The following is a 16830-nucleotide window of genomic DNA, read 5'->3' as shown; positions in this document are numbered from 1 at the left end:
TGTACCTTTGAGACAGGTCTATGTGTGTGTGTACCTTTGAGACAGGTCTGTGTGTGTGTGTACCTTTGACACAGGTCTGTGTGTGTGTGTACCTTTGACACAGGTCTGTGTGTGTGTGTGCCTTTGAGACAGGTCTGTGTGTGTGTGTGCCTTTGAGACAGGTCTGTGTGTGTGTGTGTGCCTTTGAGACAGGTCTGTGTGTGTGTGTGTGCCTTTGAGACAGGTCTGTGTGTGTGTGTGTGCCTTTGAGACAGGTCTGTGTGTGTGTACCTTTGAGACAGGTCTGTGTGTGTGTACCTTTGAGACAGGTCTGTGTGTGTGTACCTTTGAGACAGGTCTGTGTGTGTGTACCTTTGAGACAGGTCTGTGTGTGTGTACCTTTGAGACAGGTCTGTGTGTGTGTACCTTTGAGGCAGGTCTGTGTGTGTGTGTGTGTACCTTTGAGACAGGTCTGTGTGTGTGTGTGTGTGTGTGTGTGTGTACCTTTGAGACAGGTCTGTCTGTGTGTGTGTGTACCTTAGAGACAGGTCTGTCTGTGTGTGTGTGTACCTTTGAGACAGGTCTGTGTGTGCGTGTACCTTTGAGACAGGTCTGTGAGTGCGTGTGTGTGTGTGTACCTTTGAGACAGGTCTGTGTGTGTGTGTGTGTGTGTGTGTGTGTACCTTTGAGACAGGTCTATGTGTGTGTGTACCTTTGAGACAGGTCTATGTGTGTGTGTACCTTTGAGACAGGTCTATGTGTGTGTGTACCTTTGAGACAGGTCTGTGTGTGTGTGTGCCTTTGAGACAGGTCTGTGTGTGTGTGTGCCTTTGAGACAGGTCTGTGTGTGTGTGTGCCTTTGAGACAGGTCTGTGTGTGTGTGTGCCTTTGAGACAGGTCTGTGTGTGTGTGTGCCTTTGAGACAGGTCTGTGTGTGTGTGTGCCTTTGAGACAGGTCTGTGTGTGTGTACCTTTGAGACAGGTCTGTGTGTGTGTACCTTTGAGACAGGTCTGTGTGTGTGTACCTTTGAGACAGGTCTGTGTGTGTGTACCTTTGAGACAGGTCTGTGTGTGTGTACCTTTGAGACAGGTCTGTGTGTGTGTACCTTTGAGGCAGGTCTGTGTGTGTGTGTGTACCTTTGAGACAGGTCTGTGTGTGTGTGTGTGTGTGTGTACCTTTGAGACAGGTCTGTCTGTGTGTGTGTGTACCTTAGAGACAGGTCTGTCTGTGTGTGTGTGTACCTTTGAGACAGGTCTGTGTGTGCGTGTACCTTTGAGACAGGTCTGTGAGTGCGTGTGTGTGTGTGTACCTTTGAGACAGGTCTGTGTGTGTGTGTGTGTGTGTGTGTGTGTGTGTGTGTGTACCTTTGAGACAGGTCTATGTGTGTGTGTACCTTTGAGACAGGTCTATGTGTGTGTGTACCTTTGAGACAGGTCTATGTGTGTGTGTACCTTTGAGACAGGTCTATGTGTGTGTGTACCTTTGAGACAGGTCTGTGTGTGTGTGTGCCTTTGAGACAGGTCTGTGTGTGTGTGTGCCTTTGAGACAGGTCTGTGTGTGTGTGTGCCTTTGAGACAGGTCTGTGTGTGTGTGTGCCTTTGAGACAGGTCTGTGTGTGTGTGTGCCTTTGAGACAGGTCTGTGTGTGTGTGTGCCTTTGAGACAGGTCTGTGTGTGTGTGTGCCTTTGAGACAGGTCTGTGTGTGTGTACCTTTGAGACAGGTCTGTGTGTGTGTACCTTTGAGACAGGTCTCTGTGTGTGTACCTTTGAGACAGGTCTGTGTGTGTGTACCTTTGAGACAGGTCTGTGTGTGTGTACCTTTGAGGCAGGTCTGTGTGTGTGTGTGTGTGTACCTTTGAGACAGGTCTGTGTGTGTGTGTGTGTGTGTACCTTTGAGACAGGTCTGTCTGTGTGTGTGTGTACCTTAGAGACAGGTCTGTCTGTGTGTGTGTGTACCTTTGAGACAGGTCTGTCTGTGCGTGTGTGTACCTTTGAGACAGGTCTGTGTGTGCGTGTACCTTTGAGACAGGTCTGTGAGTGCGTGTGTGTGTGTGTACCTTTGAGACAGGTCTGTGTGTGTGTGTGTGTACCTTTGAGACAGGTCTGTGTGTGTGTGTGTGTACCTTTGAGACAGGTCTGTGTGTGTGTGTGTACCTTTGAGACAGGTCTGTGTGTGTGTGTGTGTGTGTGTGTACCTTTGAGACAGGTCTGTGTGTGTGTACCTTTGAGACAGGTCTGTGTGTGTGTGTGTGTGTGTGTGTACACCTTTGAGACAGGTCTGTGTGTGTGTGTGTGTACACCTTTGAGACAGGTCTGTGTGTGTGTGTGTGTGTGTGTGTGTGTGTGTGTGTGTGTACACCTTTGAGACAGGTCTGTGTGTGTGTGTGTGTACCTTTGAGACAGGTCTGTGTGCGTGTGTGGTACACAAGTAGAGTAGACAAGCAAGAGAGAACATTTTGCCAGTTCACTTCAAGAGTCTCCAGAACCTGCTGCAGATGGACTAAAACCTCCTCCATGCTGAACAACACACACACCTGAAGGAGGGAGGGAGGGAGGGAGGGAGAGAGGGAGGGAGGGAGGGAGAGAGGGAGGGAGGGAGTGAGTTCCAGTTCTCATTTTGAAAAAAGAAGGCTAATGTTGATAGTTTACCTTACGACACAGCGACGTCAGCAGGGGGGCAGTTTTAGCAAAGTTCCACTGACTCTGCATGGCAATAGCTTCAGAGACTAGAGGAACACAGACAGGAAGTCTGAGCCACGCAGACAGGAAGAGGCGTAAACCTTAGACACCCGCACACCTGCAGCACGACAGGTTCTCACCTCTGAGCCGGGGCCGGTGTGTGAGGATGTGTGTGAGTGAGTGTCTGAAAAATCCACGCAGTGTGTCCTCCGACACAAAGGCACCAAACACTGATGTCTCAAACACACAGAGCCTGTTCACAGAGAGAGCATCAAATCAGACGTCCCAAAGAGCAAACTCTGCTCTCTAACTGCACGTGTGTGACAGTTCTCTGTTGACTACTGCATTCGTTTAACTACATTCAAAACACACATTAACGTCCCCGGCAGACAATCAGCCAGATTTAACAAAAGCATATTGGTGTTATCAATATATATATAATAATATAATTCAATTATACAGGAGCAGAAACAACTTTGTTGTGTTAATTAGCACATCAGCACTTTTTTGTGCAAATACTGTTATTAACGCTTACCAGACAGCTGCTGCTTGCTCTGGCGGGGACGTGTCTCCCCCTCCCAGGGAGTCCAGCATCCCTGGATTAAACAGAGAGACAGACAGTGAGGACATTTTGTGCCATGTGGAAGTTTTGATCTCTTAACACCATTACCACAGGTTACAGGTCCCAGGGACACTGTTACACCACCCTGTGTAACGTACTGTGGAGTGAAGTAACTCTGCACCCTGATGTGCAGAGGGGTGTAAACCAACAGCTGCACTACAAACAGGAAACAAAGAACCTTGGGTGGGATGGGTGGAGAACCTTAGTACTGGGGTGGGATGGGTGGAGAACAGTGGGAGGAGCTTACAGGAGAGCATATGATCCAGCACAGAACAGCAGGTCTCAGCTACAGCAGAGTCTGGAGCAGTCTGGAACCCAACACGAACCAGCTCACACACCACAGCTCAAACACACACACACACACAACACACACACTTTTACTCTTGCGTACTTACATTAACCATCATCACATCATCAGTGTTATAGGCTGCAAATGTGATACCATGAATTGAACCATACTTCAGAAATGACTCAATACAGCACGTTAAGATGATGTCAGGGCAGGTTCAAGATAATGCCTGATATGGGGTTCAATAACAGGACATATTGTTAGGAAGAGGGGAGGAGAGGAGGAGTGGAGTGACGGAGGAGAGGAAGAGTGGAGGAAGAGTGGAGTGACGGAGGAGAGGAAGAGTGGAGTGACGGAGGAGAGGAAGAGTGGAGTGACGGAGGAGAGGAAGAGTGGAGTGACGGAGGAGAGGAGGAGTGGAGTGACGGAGGAGAGGAGGAGTGGAGTGACGGAGGAGAGGAGGAGTGGAGTGATGGAGGAGAGGAGGAGTGTCTTACTAGAGAGGATCTGCTGCCTGACGTCTGCACCCTCCGTCTCTCTGGACGTACACAGACACTGTAACTGAGACACTAGCCACACACTCACACCAGACTCACTGCTGTCACACACACACACACACACACACACACACACACACACGCGCGCACACGCACACGCACACGCGCACACGCACACGCACACACGCACACGCACACGCACACACGCACACACGCACACGCACACGCACACGCACATAAATACATACATACATACATACATACAGTTGGTATCCATGCAGGTCATTATTTCAAACTCATCTCACTAGCCACTGCACAGATTCCTGCGAGCATGTGTGTGTGTGTGTGTGTGTGTGTGTGTGTGTACGTTACCTGTGCAGGATGTCCTCAAGCAGCAGGAGTTTCTCAGCATGGAGACAGCAGACCACCTCCAGCACAGGCTGCATGTGTAAAGCACAGGGTACACAGCCTGTCACACAATGAACCCACGCATACACACAAACATCCTCACACACTCCTGCTGAAACTGTCAGGTGAAGGTCACTGTCTCTTTCTCTCACACACATACTTACCTGGGCTTTCCAGTAGTACTGCCACAGGAGTTTGGGGCTAAAGGCCCCCACAGTCAGCAGCTCATGAGCAGTCTTCAGGAGCACAGAGACCCGAGTCTGGAGATACACACACACCAATGAGTTTTCAAAAGTGGATGTAATTTTACCAAAGGATTTAACATAAGGTTAAAGGAGGACACACACACACACACACACACACACACACACACACACACACACACACACACTCTCAGTGTTCTTCTCTGTTTGGTCAATTATCACATAAAAACTGTTTAGGTACAGGTCAAATCAACTTGACTTATATAGAAGTTGTCACAAAGCAACTTTGCAAATGTCTGGGACCAGATCCCTTATGAGACAACAGTACCAAGTAATATTATAATCCATTTTATTTTTACTGCACTTTACATTTGGGGACAAATCTCAAAGTGCAACACTGCAGGTTAAAAGTAAAAACTCCTGGGGCAGAATTAAGGAAGAAATCTTGGGAGGGTCAAGACTAGAGGGAAAACTTCAGGCAGCCCTGCTAATAACCAATCAGTGCTTTAGTACATTATGTTCAGTCCAAGCAGCCACTTCGGTGTACATGAGGGAATCTGAGCTACTCTAATGAGAATCCACTGGAGCGTACAGGACGGGCGTTTAAACGCATCAGTCAAACAAAAGTGGTCTACAAAATCAAGCTAAGCAGTAAAATAACAGATGGATAAACCAATCGGCTTTAATCGTCTTGAGATGAATGTGCATACATGGAGCTGATGAGCAGATGTGTAAACACGCACCCTCTCACTGGAGTCGAGCATCGCGGAGACTCCGCCCCCCTGCTGCCTTAGGCCAGTGAGTATGTCCACGAGCACCTGTGCGGACAGCACCTGGACGGGGACACCCAGCTTCTCTGCCTCCTTCCGCACCTCCCGCTCTGAGCCCAAACACAGCAGAAGACCACCAGAACCACGAGTCTGTCACAGTAGACTCAAAACCCACATACGTTTAAGTTCATGTTTAAGTTCAAGTTCAAGATCAGGTAGGCTGTCCTGATTCGGGAGCAAGAAGGAATTGGACTGGTATAAACATTGCCTGCTTACACATTAACGTTATTTTGGTTAGTTTTGTGTCAAATAACATACCCAGCAAAGAAACTCCAACATTTCCCACAGCAGTTCGAACACGTACGTCATTTGTACTCTGGCCACAGCTGCTTTTGTCAATCTCGCCGCCTGACTGTGTACAAGACATATTATACTGAGTACTGAGGTATAAACCAAAGACATATTATACTGAGAATTGAGGTATAAACCAAAGACATAGTATACCGAGTACTGGGGTACAAACCAAAGACATATACCGAGTACTGAGGTACAAACCAAAGCCACATCACTTTTAACACACACTGCTTTAAGATGATTTCGGTTCGACTAAAAATAATTATGAGAGAAACAATCTTGTACTACTTTAGAAGTTTTTCTCAATGTCACCGGTGGTGAGAAGTTTGTAATGGTCACATTAATAGAACGGGCACCATCTGTTGCAGTAACAACATAAACCTTCGATACCTGAGTAGAGGTAGAGACGTTCCTCACGGGCAATACCAGCACCGACCCCAAGGGCCGCATACTCACGGCCGTTTCCCGGAAGAGTTCTATGAGGTTCTGGTTCCGGATGAGTAGGTCCAAGGCTGCCTCGTGAAGTTCTTGTTTAGACTGCAGTCTGCGCCTCTTTACATCTCGATTCGCTAGAAAAGCGAAAAGTTCATCAGTCTACATCACGCGTGCTGTCTTATGTCAGTTTGATAAACAGCCCAAAGGAACCACAGACAATTTCTTTAAGAACTTTACTAACTTCTAGTTAATATTTTCAAGTTACCGATCAGAGATGCAAAGGTCCGTGTTTGAGTGAACTGTGAGGCGCTCAGTTCCTCCAAAGACATGGTGTACCACAGCGCCTTGTCCTTCAGACTGACCCAAAACAATCACTCGGACACTCCATTACTGAGATAGAGAAGACAAACACACAAGCAGCAACATGATCAGTGCAAACGCTACCAGTTTAATCACCACCAGTTAAACACTACCAGTTTAATCACCACCAGTTAAACACTACTGTTTAAACACTACTGTTTAATCACAATCAGTTTAATCACCATCAGTTAAACACCACAAGTTTAAACAGTACCAGTTTAAACACCACCAGTTTGAACAGTACCAGTTAAACACCACCAGTTTAAACAGTACCAGTTAAACACCACCAGTTTAAACAGTACCAGTTAAACACCACCAGTTTAAACAGTACCAGTTAAACACCACCAGTTTAAACATCACCAGTTTAAACAGTACCAGTTAAACGTCACCAGTTTAAACAGTACCAGTTAAAACACCACCAGTTTAAACAGTACCAGTTAAACACCACCAGTTTAAACAGTACCAGTTAAACACCACCAGTTTGAACAGTACCAGTTAAACACCACCAGTTTAAACAGTACCAGTTAAACACCACCAGTTTAAACAGTACCAGTTTAAACACCACCAGTCAGTTTACAACGTCGAACAGCTGTCAGGTAAACTTTGCCTGCTAAGTTAACTAGTTAGTTTAGCGCTTTTCAGCTAGAAAACTATTAATTTGTTAAACTGTTGCTCACATGGAACACGTATCTGTTATATTCCTACTACAGTAAACATTCTCGGTGTTTACACAACGATTTAAATTAATGGGAGCAAAGACGGAGAAACGGTACCGAGTTCATCAACACGTTCGTCAACAAGTCCGCAAAGCCCTGCTTCACACTACTTCCTCCTCGCGCCCTGGCGCTTCTTCGTTCTCATTGGTTTAGACCTAATCTTAGACAGCCAATCGGCAAGAGCATCTGGAGGGGAAATCTCATCCAATAGGCTGCGCAGGCACTGTTGCCATATTGACGATAAATCCTGATATAAGAAATCGGAATATGTGTACTGTATTAAAATACTAGACATGTCAGGTTTGTAATACCTATCGATGCTGTTGAATGCACTGAATGTGCTTTACACAGTTACATTTATTTAGACTGTACCAACTTTTTAAAATTCTCAGTGAATGGATTAATCTAATTGTGTTTGTTATGTACAGTATTTAGGTTAAAAGAACCTCTGACCACACACAAAAAGACAGGGCAGACAAGGCAGGGCAGGACTGGTTCTAGATAGTAAATCCGGGTGGGAACGTCTTTAGTCATATTTTGAAAGGTAGAACTATATTTAGAGAAATGATGTGGGGAGATGCTAAACCCCCTGCTGCCCCATTACAACCCCAGTTAAAAAGAAAATCTGGAGGGCCAATAGGGCAGTTTTATTGGACAAATCATTCTATATATCATATTCAATCTCAAAATCTCACATACACACATAAAGTGAGAAAGAAACACTTTATTATCTCAAACATACACAAACATGAATGTGCACCCACACATACACAAGCATGAATGCACATTCACACATACTCAGCATTCCAACATTCTTGCTCTCTCTTTCTCTCTCTTTCTCTCTAACTCACTCACTCACTCACTCTCACGCACGCACACACACACACACACACACACACACACACACACACACACACACACACACACACACACACACACACACGCACACACACACACACACACACGATCAAACACACTCCTAAGCCTGATCTTCAAAGAACACTTTGGCCATGGCCAGTCCCACTTTCTGGACCTTCTTATCCTTGGCTTCTGACCCCATGTTTGCCCGAGCCACGCCCTGCCAATACGTCTCAGTGCGCGTCTGGTAGTCAGAAAGGGTCTCTCCGGGCTTCACCGGTGGGTGTTCCCCTACGGCAACACAAACACAACAGTCCATCAGGGGCTTGCTTTTCCCTTCTGCAAGTGTAAAAGAAAATCAGATCAAAGGGGAAAAGTTTAATGCTTACCTTCCTCTTCATCACTTTCGTCCTCTGAAGACTCTTCCTCATCATCATCTTCCTCACCACCTTTAGCCTCTTCATCCTCACCTTCATCTTCTGACTCAGATTCTTCTAACCACTCCTGAGTTTCTGTAATGAATTTAACATATTGTTGTTTTTAAGTTGTGGGTATTGACCAAACAAATCCATAATGATTATATAATGTGCTACTTTGTGACACATTATACCAGGGGTGCCCACAAGTTTTCAGCTTGCGAGCTACTTATAAGACGACCAAGTCAGAAAGATCTACCTATTTATTTTCTAGCGGCGTGTGTCGATCGATGTGTCGACGTGTGTCAAACCCTAGACGTCAGATTGGCTACCATGTATGTCAATCAAAATACAACTGTCAGTGCAGATGGACGATAGCCTGTCATTCATCCACTACTTTTAATGTCATGTGACCCACACTTCCTTCGCAATCAAACCGCACTTCCTTCACGATCAACCGGTCGATCGACGTAATGGGCACCCCTGCATTATACACTGCCTACATATGTACATCTCAAATCTAAATTCATTTTTGCCTTTTTCATTTGAGAAAAATTTTAATCCAAATCCCCACTGACTTTTTTGTCATATGGAAAAAGATGCATACGATTTTGGAACATGGGAACCCTTACTGGGCTCACTTACTAGGGTCCATCTCCACCAGCACCACCCACTGGTCCATCTTGTGCAGGTCGAGGCAGTACAAGTCGTTGAGGGTGAACTGGCGGTCTCCCACCTCGAACATGCCTCCATACAAATACAGCTTCCCGTGTTTCACTGTTGCCATGGCGCTTGACCTTGGGCATGGCTCCACCAAAAGAGCTGCAGCAGCTCCTTCTTCACCTCCCTCTTCTTCCTCATCCTCTTCCTCTTCCTCTTCACTATCGCTCTGTTCAGCTGCTGTCTGAGCCGTTGGGATAGCCTGTTTTATGGTCATGACTGTCCCGTCCTCTGTGATGATCTCCTTGACGATCTCCACCGGCTCCTCCTTGTTACTCTCAGTGGGTGTGGCCTCTACATGCCCCTCCTCCTCCCCACATTTCTTTTCTTTGCGCCGTCTTTTTTTCTCTGACTTTCCCCTCTGTTGTCAAACATAAAAGATATTAATGTAACAATTTTATTCATATTATTACATTAAAAAAATATTACATTAAATATTAATATATTAAAGTAACTGTTTTATTAATATTATTATATTAAATATTAATGTAACACATTACATTAATGTAGTAAAAATGAGCCATTGGCCAATTTGTCATTTATCAATAAATCAAGTCAAACAAACGATTCTCTTGTCCACGAAATTTGTCTTTTGATTTAGACAACCCACTTCACAATATTCACCTTCCATGGCAAACTGTGTTATAACAGATATTAAGAGTACAGAAGCCCCATGTCTGAAGCGGCCCTGACTGCTACATGTCTGAAGCGGCCCCGACTACTATGTGTCTGAAGCGGCCCTGACTACTATGTGTCTGAAGCGGCCCTGAATGCTATGTGTCTGAAGCGGCCCTGACTACTATGTGTCTGAAGCGGCCCTGACTACTATGTGTCTGAAGCGGCCCTGACTACTATGTGTCTGAAGCGGCCCTGACTACTATGTGTCTGAAGCGGCCCTGACTACTATGCATTTTATGTACCTTCAGTTGGCCGGGAAACCAGCGGTTCTTTTGGATGTCGTAAAGGTAAAGGTCGTTGAAGAAGTCTCCCTCCAGGGTCTCCTCGTCTTCCTCATCACAGACCCCACCAAAGAGCAGCGGGCGCCCCGCGGGTCCCACTGCCAGGGAGAACCCTGTACGGGGGGGCGGCTTCACCCCGGATGGGTTCACCCTCACCCAGCACCACTTCACTGCACAGAATCAGCACCAGCCAGAGTGACAGGAAGCGATTAAAACAGAGACAGAGATTAAAACATGATGCCGTGGACACACACAAAAGAGCACGACGCCATGGGAAATGAATGCCTGATACCTTGTTCATCTTTACCGTCTCTCTTTAGCAGGAACATGTCCGAATGGATGGTCCCTTTATCCACATCCTTCTTTGCTCTCTAGGGACGGAGATAATCCTACATGTCAGCAAGTCAGAATAACAGGTCTGAGCCCCACTATCCCAAAACAATAGAAGCCACCAACTACATAGGCCCGGACCAGTACAACCAGTACATCCAGTACAGTACTACATAGAGCTGATCCAATACAGCTCATCAGCAAAGCACCACGATGCCTCTGAAGCCCAAAGCTAAACCTTGAAACGCAGCACATACGGATTTGGAGTAACCGCCGTAGACGACAACACCGCTGCCATCCGGGGTGGGGGTCATGTGACAGGCGGAGCGGGGGCAGGGGCCAGACCCGGATGGGCTCAGTTTGGACCAGGTGAAGATGTCCAGGTTAAACGCATAAACATCGTTGTAGTAAATATAATCCCTGAAATACACACACACACACACACACACACACACAATCGTGTTAACGGAGATGAACTGGAATGCAATAAAGAGAAGTGTGATGTACGACTTCCACTGCAGAGCTAGAATCTGTACCACTTTAGTCCCAACCTGAGTACTAGACCACTAAGCAGAGGGCCATCTCTACAGTACATTCTGAAGTTGATATTATGGAAGACATATATTCATGACATGCTGCACATGTTAATCTTAGTACCTCGCACTCTCATGGAATCCCCCAAACACAAGCAGCTGCCTTTTACACAGGACCATGCGATGACCACTCCTGCCAGAGGGGGCGCCAGGTGCCCTGAGAACCAAATGGATATTCACAGAAAAAGAGTGAGTGTGGATTGGTATAGAAAATTACATACATTCACAAGAAAATAGTATAGACGTGTGTTCATATTTAGTTAGATATACAGTGGAAATCTCAGTATCTTGCTGAGTGAAAAATCAGATACCGAATTTTTCATCCAGCAGTTAATTTTAGTCCATCACAAAAAACTGGGAGGACCAACAGTGTACACATCTGTAAAACTAAGGGATTTGGGCTTAAGTTATTTATTCAAAGTCATGTTTATGAAGCATAAGCAACACCTGTTTTTCACAGCTCCAAAGTACTGTAGCTTTAATAGCAGCAGGCTTACTTGATCTGTACTGTAGCTTTAATAGCAGCAGGCTTACTTGATCTGTTCCCAGACTTGTGTGTTCAAGTGAAGGACCCACAGATCTTTGTAATGATAAAACTGCTCCCCATCTGGAGAAGCAAACTCCCCCCCAAACACCCACAACTGCCCCCCTCCATGAGGTACCACCACTGCCTGCAGGGAAGAGGGGGAGAGGAAGAGAGAGAGAGAGACAGAAATAGAGAGAGAGAGAGAAACAGAGGAACAGAAAGACAGAGAGAGAGGAAGAGAGAGAGAGACAGACAAAAAGAGAGGGAGGGAAAGTGAGAGAGGAAGAGAAAGAGAGAGGGAGGAAGAGCGAGAGAGAGCTCCATTAAAGGTTTGGCGGTACAGGTGTGAGTATTTGTTGAGAGGGCGGAGAGAAGACTGGTGTGCAGCACACAAGCCCACCTGATGAGCGCAACGTCGTGGTGGAGGGTTGGGGATGTCTGACTTCACCCACGTGTTTCTCTTGATGTTGTAGAAGAAGAGGTCGTTGTACAGGTAGGTCTGAGGCGGAGGAAGTGGGACGTTAATATAGATGGAAATTCCTCTCGACACACCTGAGGGCACCTGATCATTCACCTGCTCTCCTCTCCAGTTTGTTCAGGTCAGTAGCTCAATACATTTACATATAAAAACATAAAAGGGCAACGGCCGCGCCCCTTTCAGTCTACTACCGTCCCCTCTAGTCTATACCAGTATAATATATTCAGTATAATATATAACATAATATTTTTGCAGTTGGACATGCCAAAACCTCTTTTCTGAGCAATACCATGCTATGCTAGTTACCTTTTTTCCGTTGAAGTACTCCCCTCCGAACAAAATCAACTCGTCCTTTTCGGGATGTGCACACAAAGACGCGTTAAGCCTGGACACAATTAGGATGTCACTCAAATATCACAACATGCAGTCACATGTTCCTGAACAGAAAAGGTTAACCCTAACCCTAAATCCTAACGCCTAAACCTAGCTCACGCACCTGGGTGACGGAGGAGAACAGGCGGTCTCCACAACTTGTGTTTTTTTCGCGTCCAGTAACTGGAATTCTGCGATTAATGCCTCAAGGTCCTCCTGTTGTTACACCAAAACACACAGGATATAAAGGAATGGTTAGGTCTCATTTCACTGGTTAGGTCTCATTTTATTGTTTATCTGAATCTGTTGTGCTTCTCTGTGGTGAGTTTGGATGTTCTAGACCAGGAGTGATCAAGTCCAGTGTTGCACCGAATTCTGTGATTGGAGCAAGAGCACGCAAGTCACCATTTCTTACAGCACAATATGTGACTTCACTGTACCATCATAATAAAACCACAATGTCTCCAATCAAAATGTCCTCATGTGATGTGATTTCTTACAGCTGTGTGCTGCAGGATCTATGCTGATTCCAGATGTAAACAGATGTGTGCAAATTAATGTGACAGGATGACACAACACGTTTTGATAATAATATACTTCCTTAGTACATGTTTTAAATAATATATTAGTGTTTAACTAATACACTATGACAGTGGGGTTTCATTCATATTTCATATTCTGATGGTTCATTGGGCCTCATTCAATTATTGCTTCCTTACAGTGAACTGTGTAAAACTGCTAATTAAATAGTGTAAGGAAGGTAAACAGCTTAAGAGCAAGTTAATGTACAGGCTGCAGTCACAGAATTCGGTGGTCACAGATTTTGGTGTAACACCGGTCCTGGCGATCTAACATTAGTGTGTAGCTTACAGTTTAGTTCCAACCCTCATGATCAAGTCTCCCTCTAATGTTAAGACGCTCCTGAAGGACCAAACTGGACCAGGTGTGTTGGAAAGAAACTCAGCAGGACGGTAGATCACCAGGGCAGGACGGTAGATCACCAGGACCGGACTCAAAACGGGTCACTAGTTCACATGTAGCTATCTATCTTCCAAAGAAGGATAGTTAAGGTATGAGCTAAGTTTCCCACCTCATCTTTTTTCGATCTCTTTGAGACTTTTTTCTCCATTTTAGCAGCTGTCTTCTCTGCCCCTTTTATCTTCTTTTCTTTTTTGCCCTTTTTCCCCATTTTACGGTAATTTGTGGTTTAAGCGTGCAAATCACCCACATGTAATTTTAAAGGGACTACAACGAACACGGGTCATTCACTTCCGGACACATCGTTTTCATCGCTGGTTGTTGTCCCACTCTTGAAGTACACTGCCACCTCATGGTGTGGATGCGCATCTGCTGAAATAAACAGTTGCTCGATGCTTGCTATAAAAAGTTACGTTATTTATTATTTACTGGACTTGGAAAATACTAATAAACACGGTTAAATAAAATGCAACACACGCAATGTATACAGTGTATTTATCTAAAGCTGGTTTTGGAAAGCTTGACTTGTTTAAGTAAAACAGCTTAACCACAGGATGTTCTATGTATTCAAGAATTATTAGCTCTTTTTATTTAGCTATTAGTTATTAGGCTCTGTTATCAGAGTAATATATCTTCCACATATTAGTGTGGGTATCAAGCATGAAACTAGTATGTATTCTCTACAGCTTGGGAAATGGATCCTGAGGAAGGTTGGAATTGTCTACAAAAATATTTACATTTAACAGAGGCTCTTCATCTCACAGAGGCTCTTAATCAGAACCACTTACAATTTTCGATTATGTTACAGAAGTAGGCGAGTGCAGTGTGAGGATTCATGATAACTGAAATAAAATCTTGTGCTGAAAGTCAGTGTATTCATGCTGGGACCAGTAAAGCTATCAACGTAGGGTCCACCTTAAACCAGTAATTTACATGCACTGAATCCTGCAAAAATCCTCACACTGGAATCAAGATATAAATTATTATGATAGTTATAATAGTTGAGACTCAAATCATTCTGTGTACATTGCAGATGATCTATTCTGAATACCTTTGATTACAAACATTTAAAAGCAGGAAAAAGCATGCTTGTAAATCAGTCAGTACTCCTCTGTGCTCTTCTGTGCACATTCTACCAGCGACTGACGATAGGTCAAACACAGAAACATGTGAAACATCAATCAGAGAGTCCAGCGTTCACTGGAGAGGTCTCCTCATGGCCCTTGGGCCCTGCGGAAGGGCTGGGCCACGATCCGCGTGTCACGCTCCCTCTGTTTACACACTCACACAGATGGTGCCCCTCTGCTTGAGCTCTCGTGTGGAATGTAACACAGGAAATTAGAATGATCAGAATCTGCAAAGAAATTTCCTCTTCAACCGTAAGACTGGTGGAAGAGCAGAAGACTTATGTGTGACTTAGTGGCCTTGTTGAATTGTGTGTGTGTGTGTGTGTGTGTGTGTGTGTGTGTGTGTGTGTGTTTGTGTGTGTGTGTGTGTGTGTGTTTGTGTGTGTGTGAAAGAAAGAGAGAGAAAATCAAAATAACTAACCCTACCAACTAATCCCATCTTAATGCTGAACCATAACCTCTCAAAGCCCCCTGCGCAGTTCCATGTCTGTCCACACGGTGGCAGCACTAGTAAGGACAAGGCAGCACTCAGAATCATCCTGCTAGGTCCTTTGAAGCATAGAACTGGAACATGATGTCTAGACTGTGAATAAGATAAATTTCCTGTGGAGAATCACTTTAGCTCCAGTCTTAAACCTGTCTGTATCTGTTTCTGGGCTCCTATTGCATAGTTTAATGCCATATGTTTCTGTAATCCATCATCTTAAAGTTCAATATAATATGTTCGTAATTCAATTTTATACTTATTACAGATTCCCTTTCTTTAGTCTCAGAACCTCAACAAACATGTACTACGGCTTTTATCTTACTGTATTACACAAAAACGTCTCGTTTTGTAAGAATAACTTGCACAGTTTGAACTGGTTTATTCTGGTTCACAGAACACACGACTACTGTAGATTCCCTCAGGTCTGTGACTGCCAGCTATTCTGTGTGAAGGTGGCATTGTAAGTGAGTGTGTGTATTCACATGGGCAAGCTAACTCCTTCTCTGAATTCATACATCTTGTAGAAGCTCACACACAGGTGTGCACGCATGCGCACACACACACACACACACACACACACACACACACACACACACACACACACACACACACACACACACACACACACACACACACACACATTGAGAGGTCAGTCTTTATTCAGAGAGAAGGGTTTGCTGCTGGGTTTGTCATTCTGCACAGGTACATGTGTTATCTTACCGTGCAGGGGCCTGTGCAGTATGAGGTGGGGGTCTGTGAGCTGAGAGATGTGTGTTCTCATCACTCTTTTCCATCTCAAATCACATTTTGGTCTTTGTTGATGGGTTGATGTTGGGGGGGGGGGGGTCCTGATGAGTCAACATGGCGTACGTCAAAAGTCTTTGTGGTGCATATTGTGGTGCCTGTTGCACAGAGTCATGGTCAGGGTGGCCGGACTGTACAGATGACAGGAACTCTGGGAAATTGCATTGCCTTTATTCCCCCCAGTGCTGAGTGTAATCTCAACAGTGCTATCATTTAAATGGAGACAATTACATTTGCTATGATGATCTATGGTTGCCAGGAAACAAGACAATGAACAACACACACACACTCACACGCACAGACTGAAATACGGTCTCCATGCACTGACAGTCTTTACAACGCACTGTGGTAACCATTCTAATTTGATTCTTCATATTTTTTAATATTGTTTTTAAAACAATCACACACGGAAACTAACCGTGCAGATGCTAGCTCCTACCTGAGGCTCACCATCTGCACCGAAGGGACTGTGACTACTTGGCCGGGGAACAAGAACTTTAACTGTAGAACCCTGTGCATCACGGACTTGTGCTAACGGGCCGCCCAATGGAGGATGGGTTCCCTTTTGAGTCTTGGTCCTCCCGAGGTTTCTTCCTAATCCCCACCATCATAGGGAGTTTTTCCTTGCCACTGTCGCCTTTGGCTTGTTCATTAGGGATCTGGACCCATACGATTGTAAAGCTGCTTTGTGACAACATGTGTTGTGAAAAACGTTATATAAATAAATTTGACTTTGACTTTTATATTGTGGTTATTACACTACCTTGCTTTGAAGACAGCGTGTGTTTTATGACTTTGCTCTAGGACTAAACATCTAACACGCCCAAACTTCTCCTCGTCTGCGCTGCCTCTGATTACATGAAACATTT

At 45.1% G+C, this 16830-nt stretch overlaps 1 protein-coding gene across 8 annotated transcripts in view; it reads right to left on the bottom strand.

Moving 5' to 3' along the window:
* The window catches only part of LOC143527233 (kelch domain-containing protein 4-like), a 27196-nt gene extending 13343 nt beyond the window's left edge, over positions 1-13853 (bottom strand). For 2 of the 8 annotated variants that reach the window (XM_077022282.1, XM_077022287.1), the window contains exons 1-13: positions 7371-7485; positions 6503-6627; positions 6193-6371; positions 5767-5860; positions 5422-5558; positions 4640-4735; positions 4440-4507; positions 4068-4168; positions 3529-3624; positions 3195-3255; positions 2800-2912; positions 2630-2706; positions 2373-2514 (exon numbers count right to left, since the gene is read on the bottom strand). In XM_077022282.1, the coding sequence (XP_076878397.1) occupies positions 2373-2514; positions 2630-2706; positions 2800-2912; positions 3195-3255; positions 3529-3624; positions 4068-4168; positions 4440-4507; positions 4640-4735; positions 5422-5558; positions 5767-5860; positions 6193-6371; positions 6503-6566 (1228 nt within the window). In that variant the 5' untranslated portion in view covers positions 6567-6627; positions 7371-7485. Of the gene's footprint in view, positions 1-2372; positions 2515-2629; positions 2707-2799; positions 2913-3194; positions 3256-3528; positions 3625-4067; positions 4169-4439; positions 4508-4639; positions 4736-5421; positions 5559-5766; positions 5861-6192; positions 6372-6502; positions 6628-7274; positions 7296-7370; positions 7486-8019; positions 8463-8560; positions 8684-9232; positions 9669-10227; positions 10437-10558; positions 10638-10853; positions 11017-11253; positions 11347-11723; positions 11861-12115; positions 12215-12499; positions 12579-12689; positions 12782-13655 lie in introns of those variants that run through there. The other 6 variants (XM_077022283.1, XM_077022285.1, XM_077022286.1 and 3 more) reach the window with 6 other exon arrangements.
* Between the last annotated feature and the right edge of the window lie 2977 nt (positions 13854-16830).

This window comes from Brachyhypopomus gauderio, chromosome 11 (genome assembly GCF_052324685.1).
Source record: "Brachyhypopomus gauderio isolate BG-103 chromosome 11, BGAUD_0.2, whole genome shotgun sequence".
Classification (NCBI taxonomy): Eukaryota; Metazoa; Chordata; class Actinopteri; order Gymnotiformes; family Hypopomidae; genus Brachyhypopomus; species Brachyhypopomus gauderio.
The sequence above is the reverse complement of the archived record's forward strand: the minus strand, read 5'-3'. Positions and strand labels throughout refer to the sequence as shown.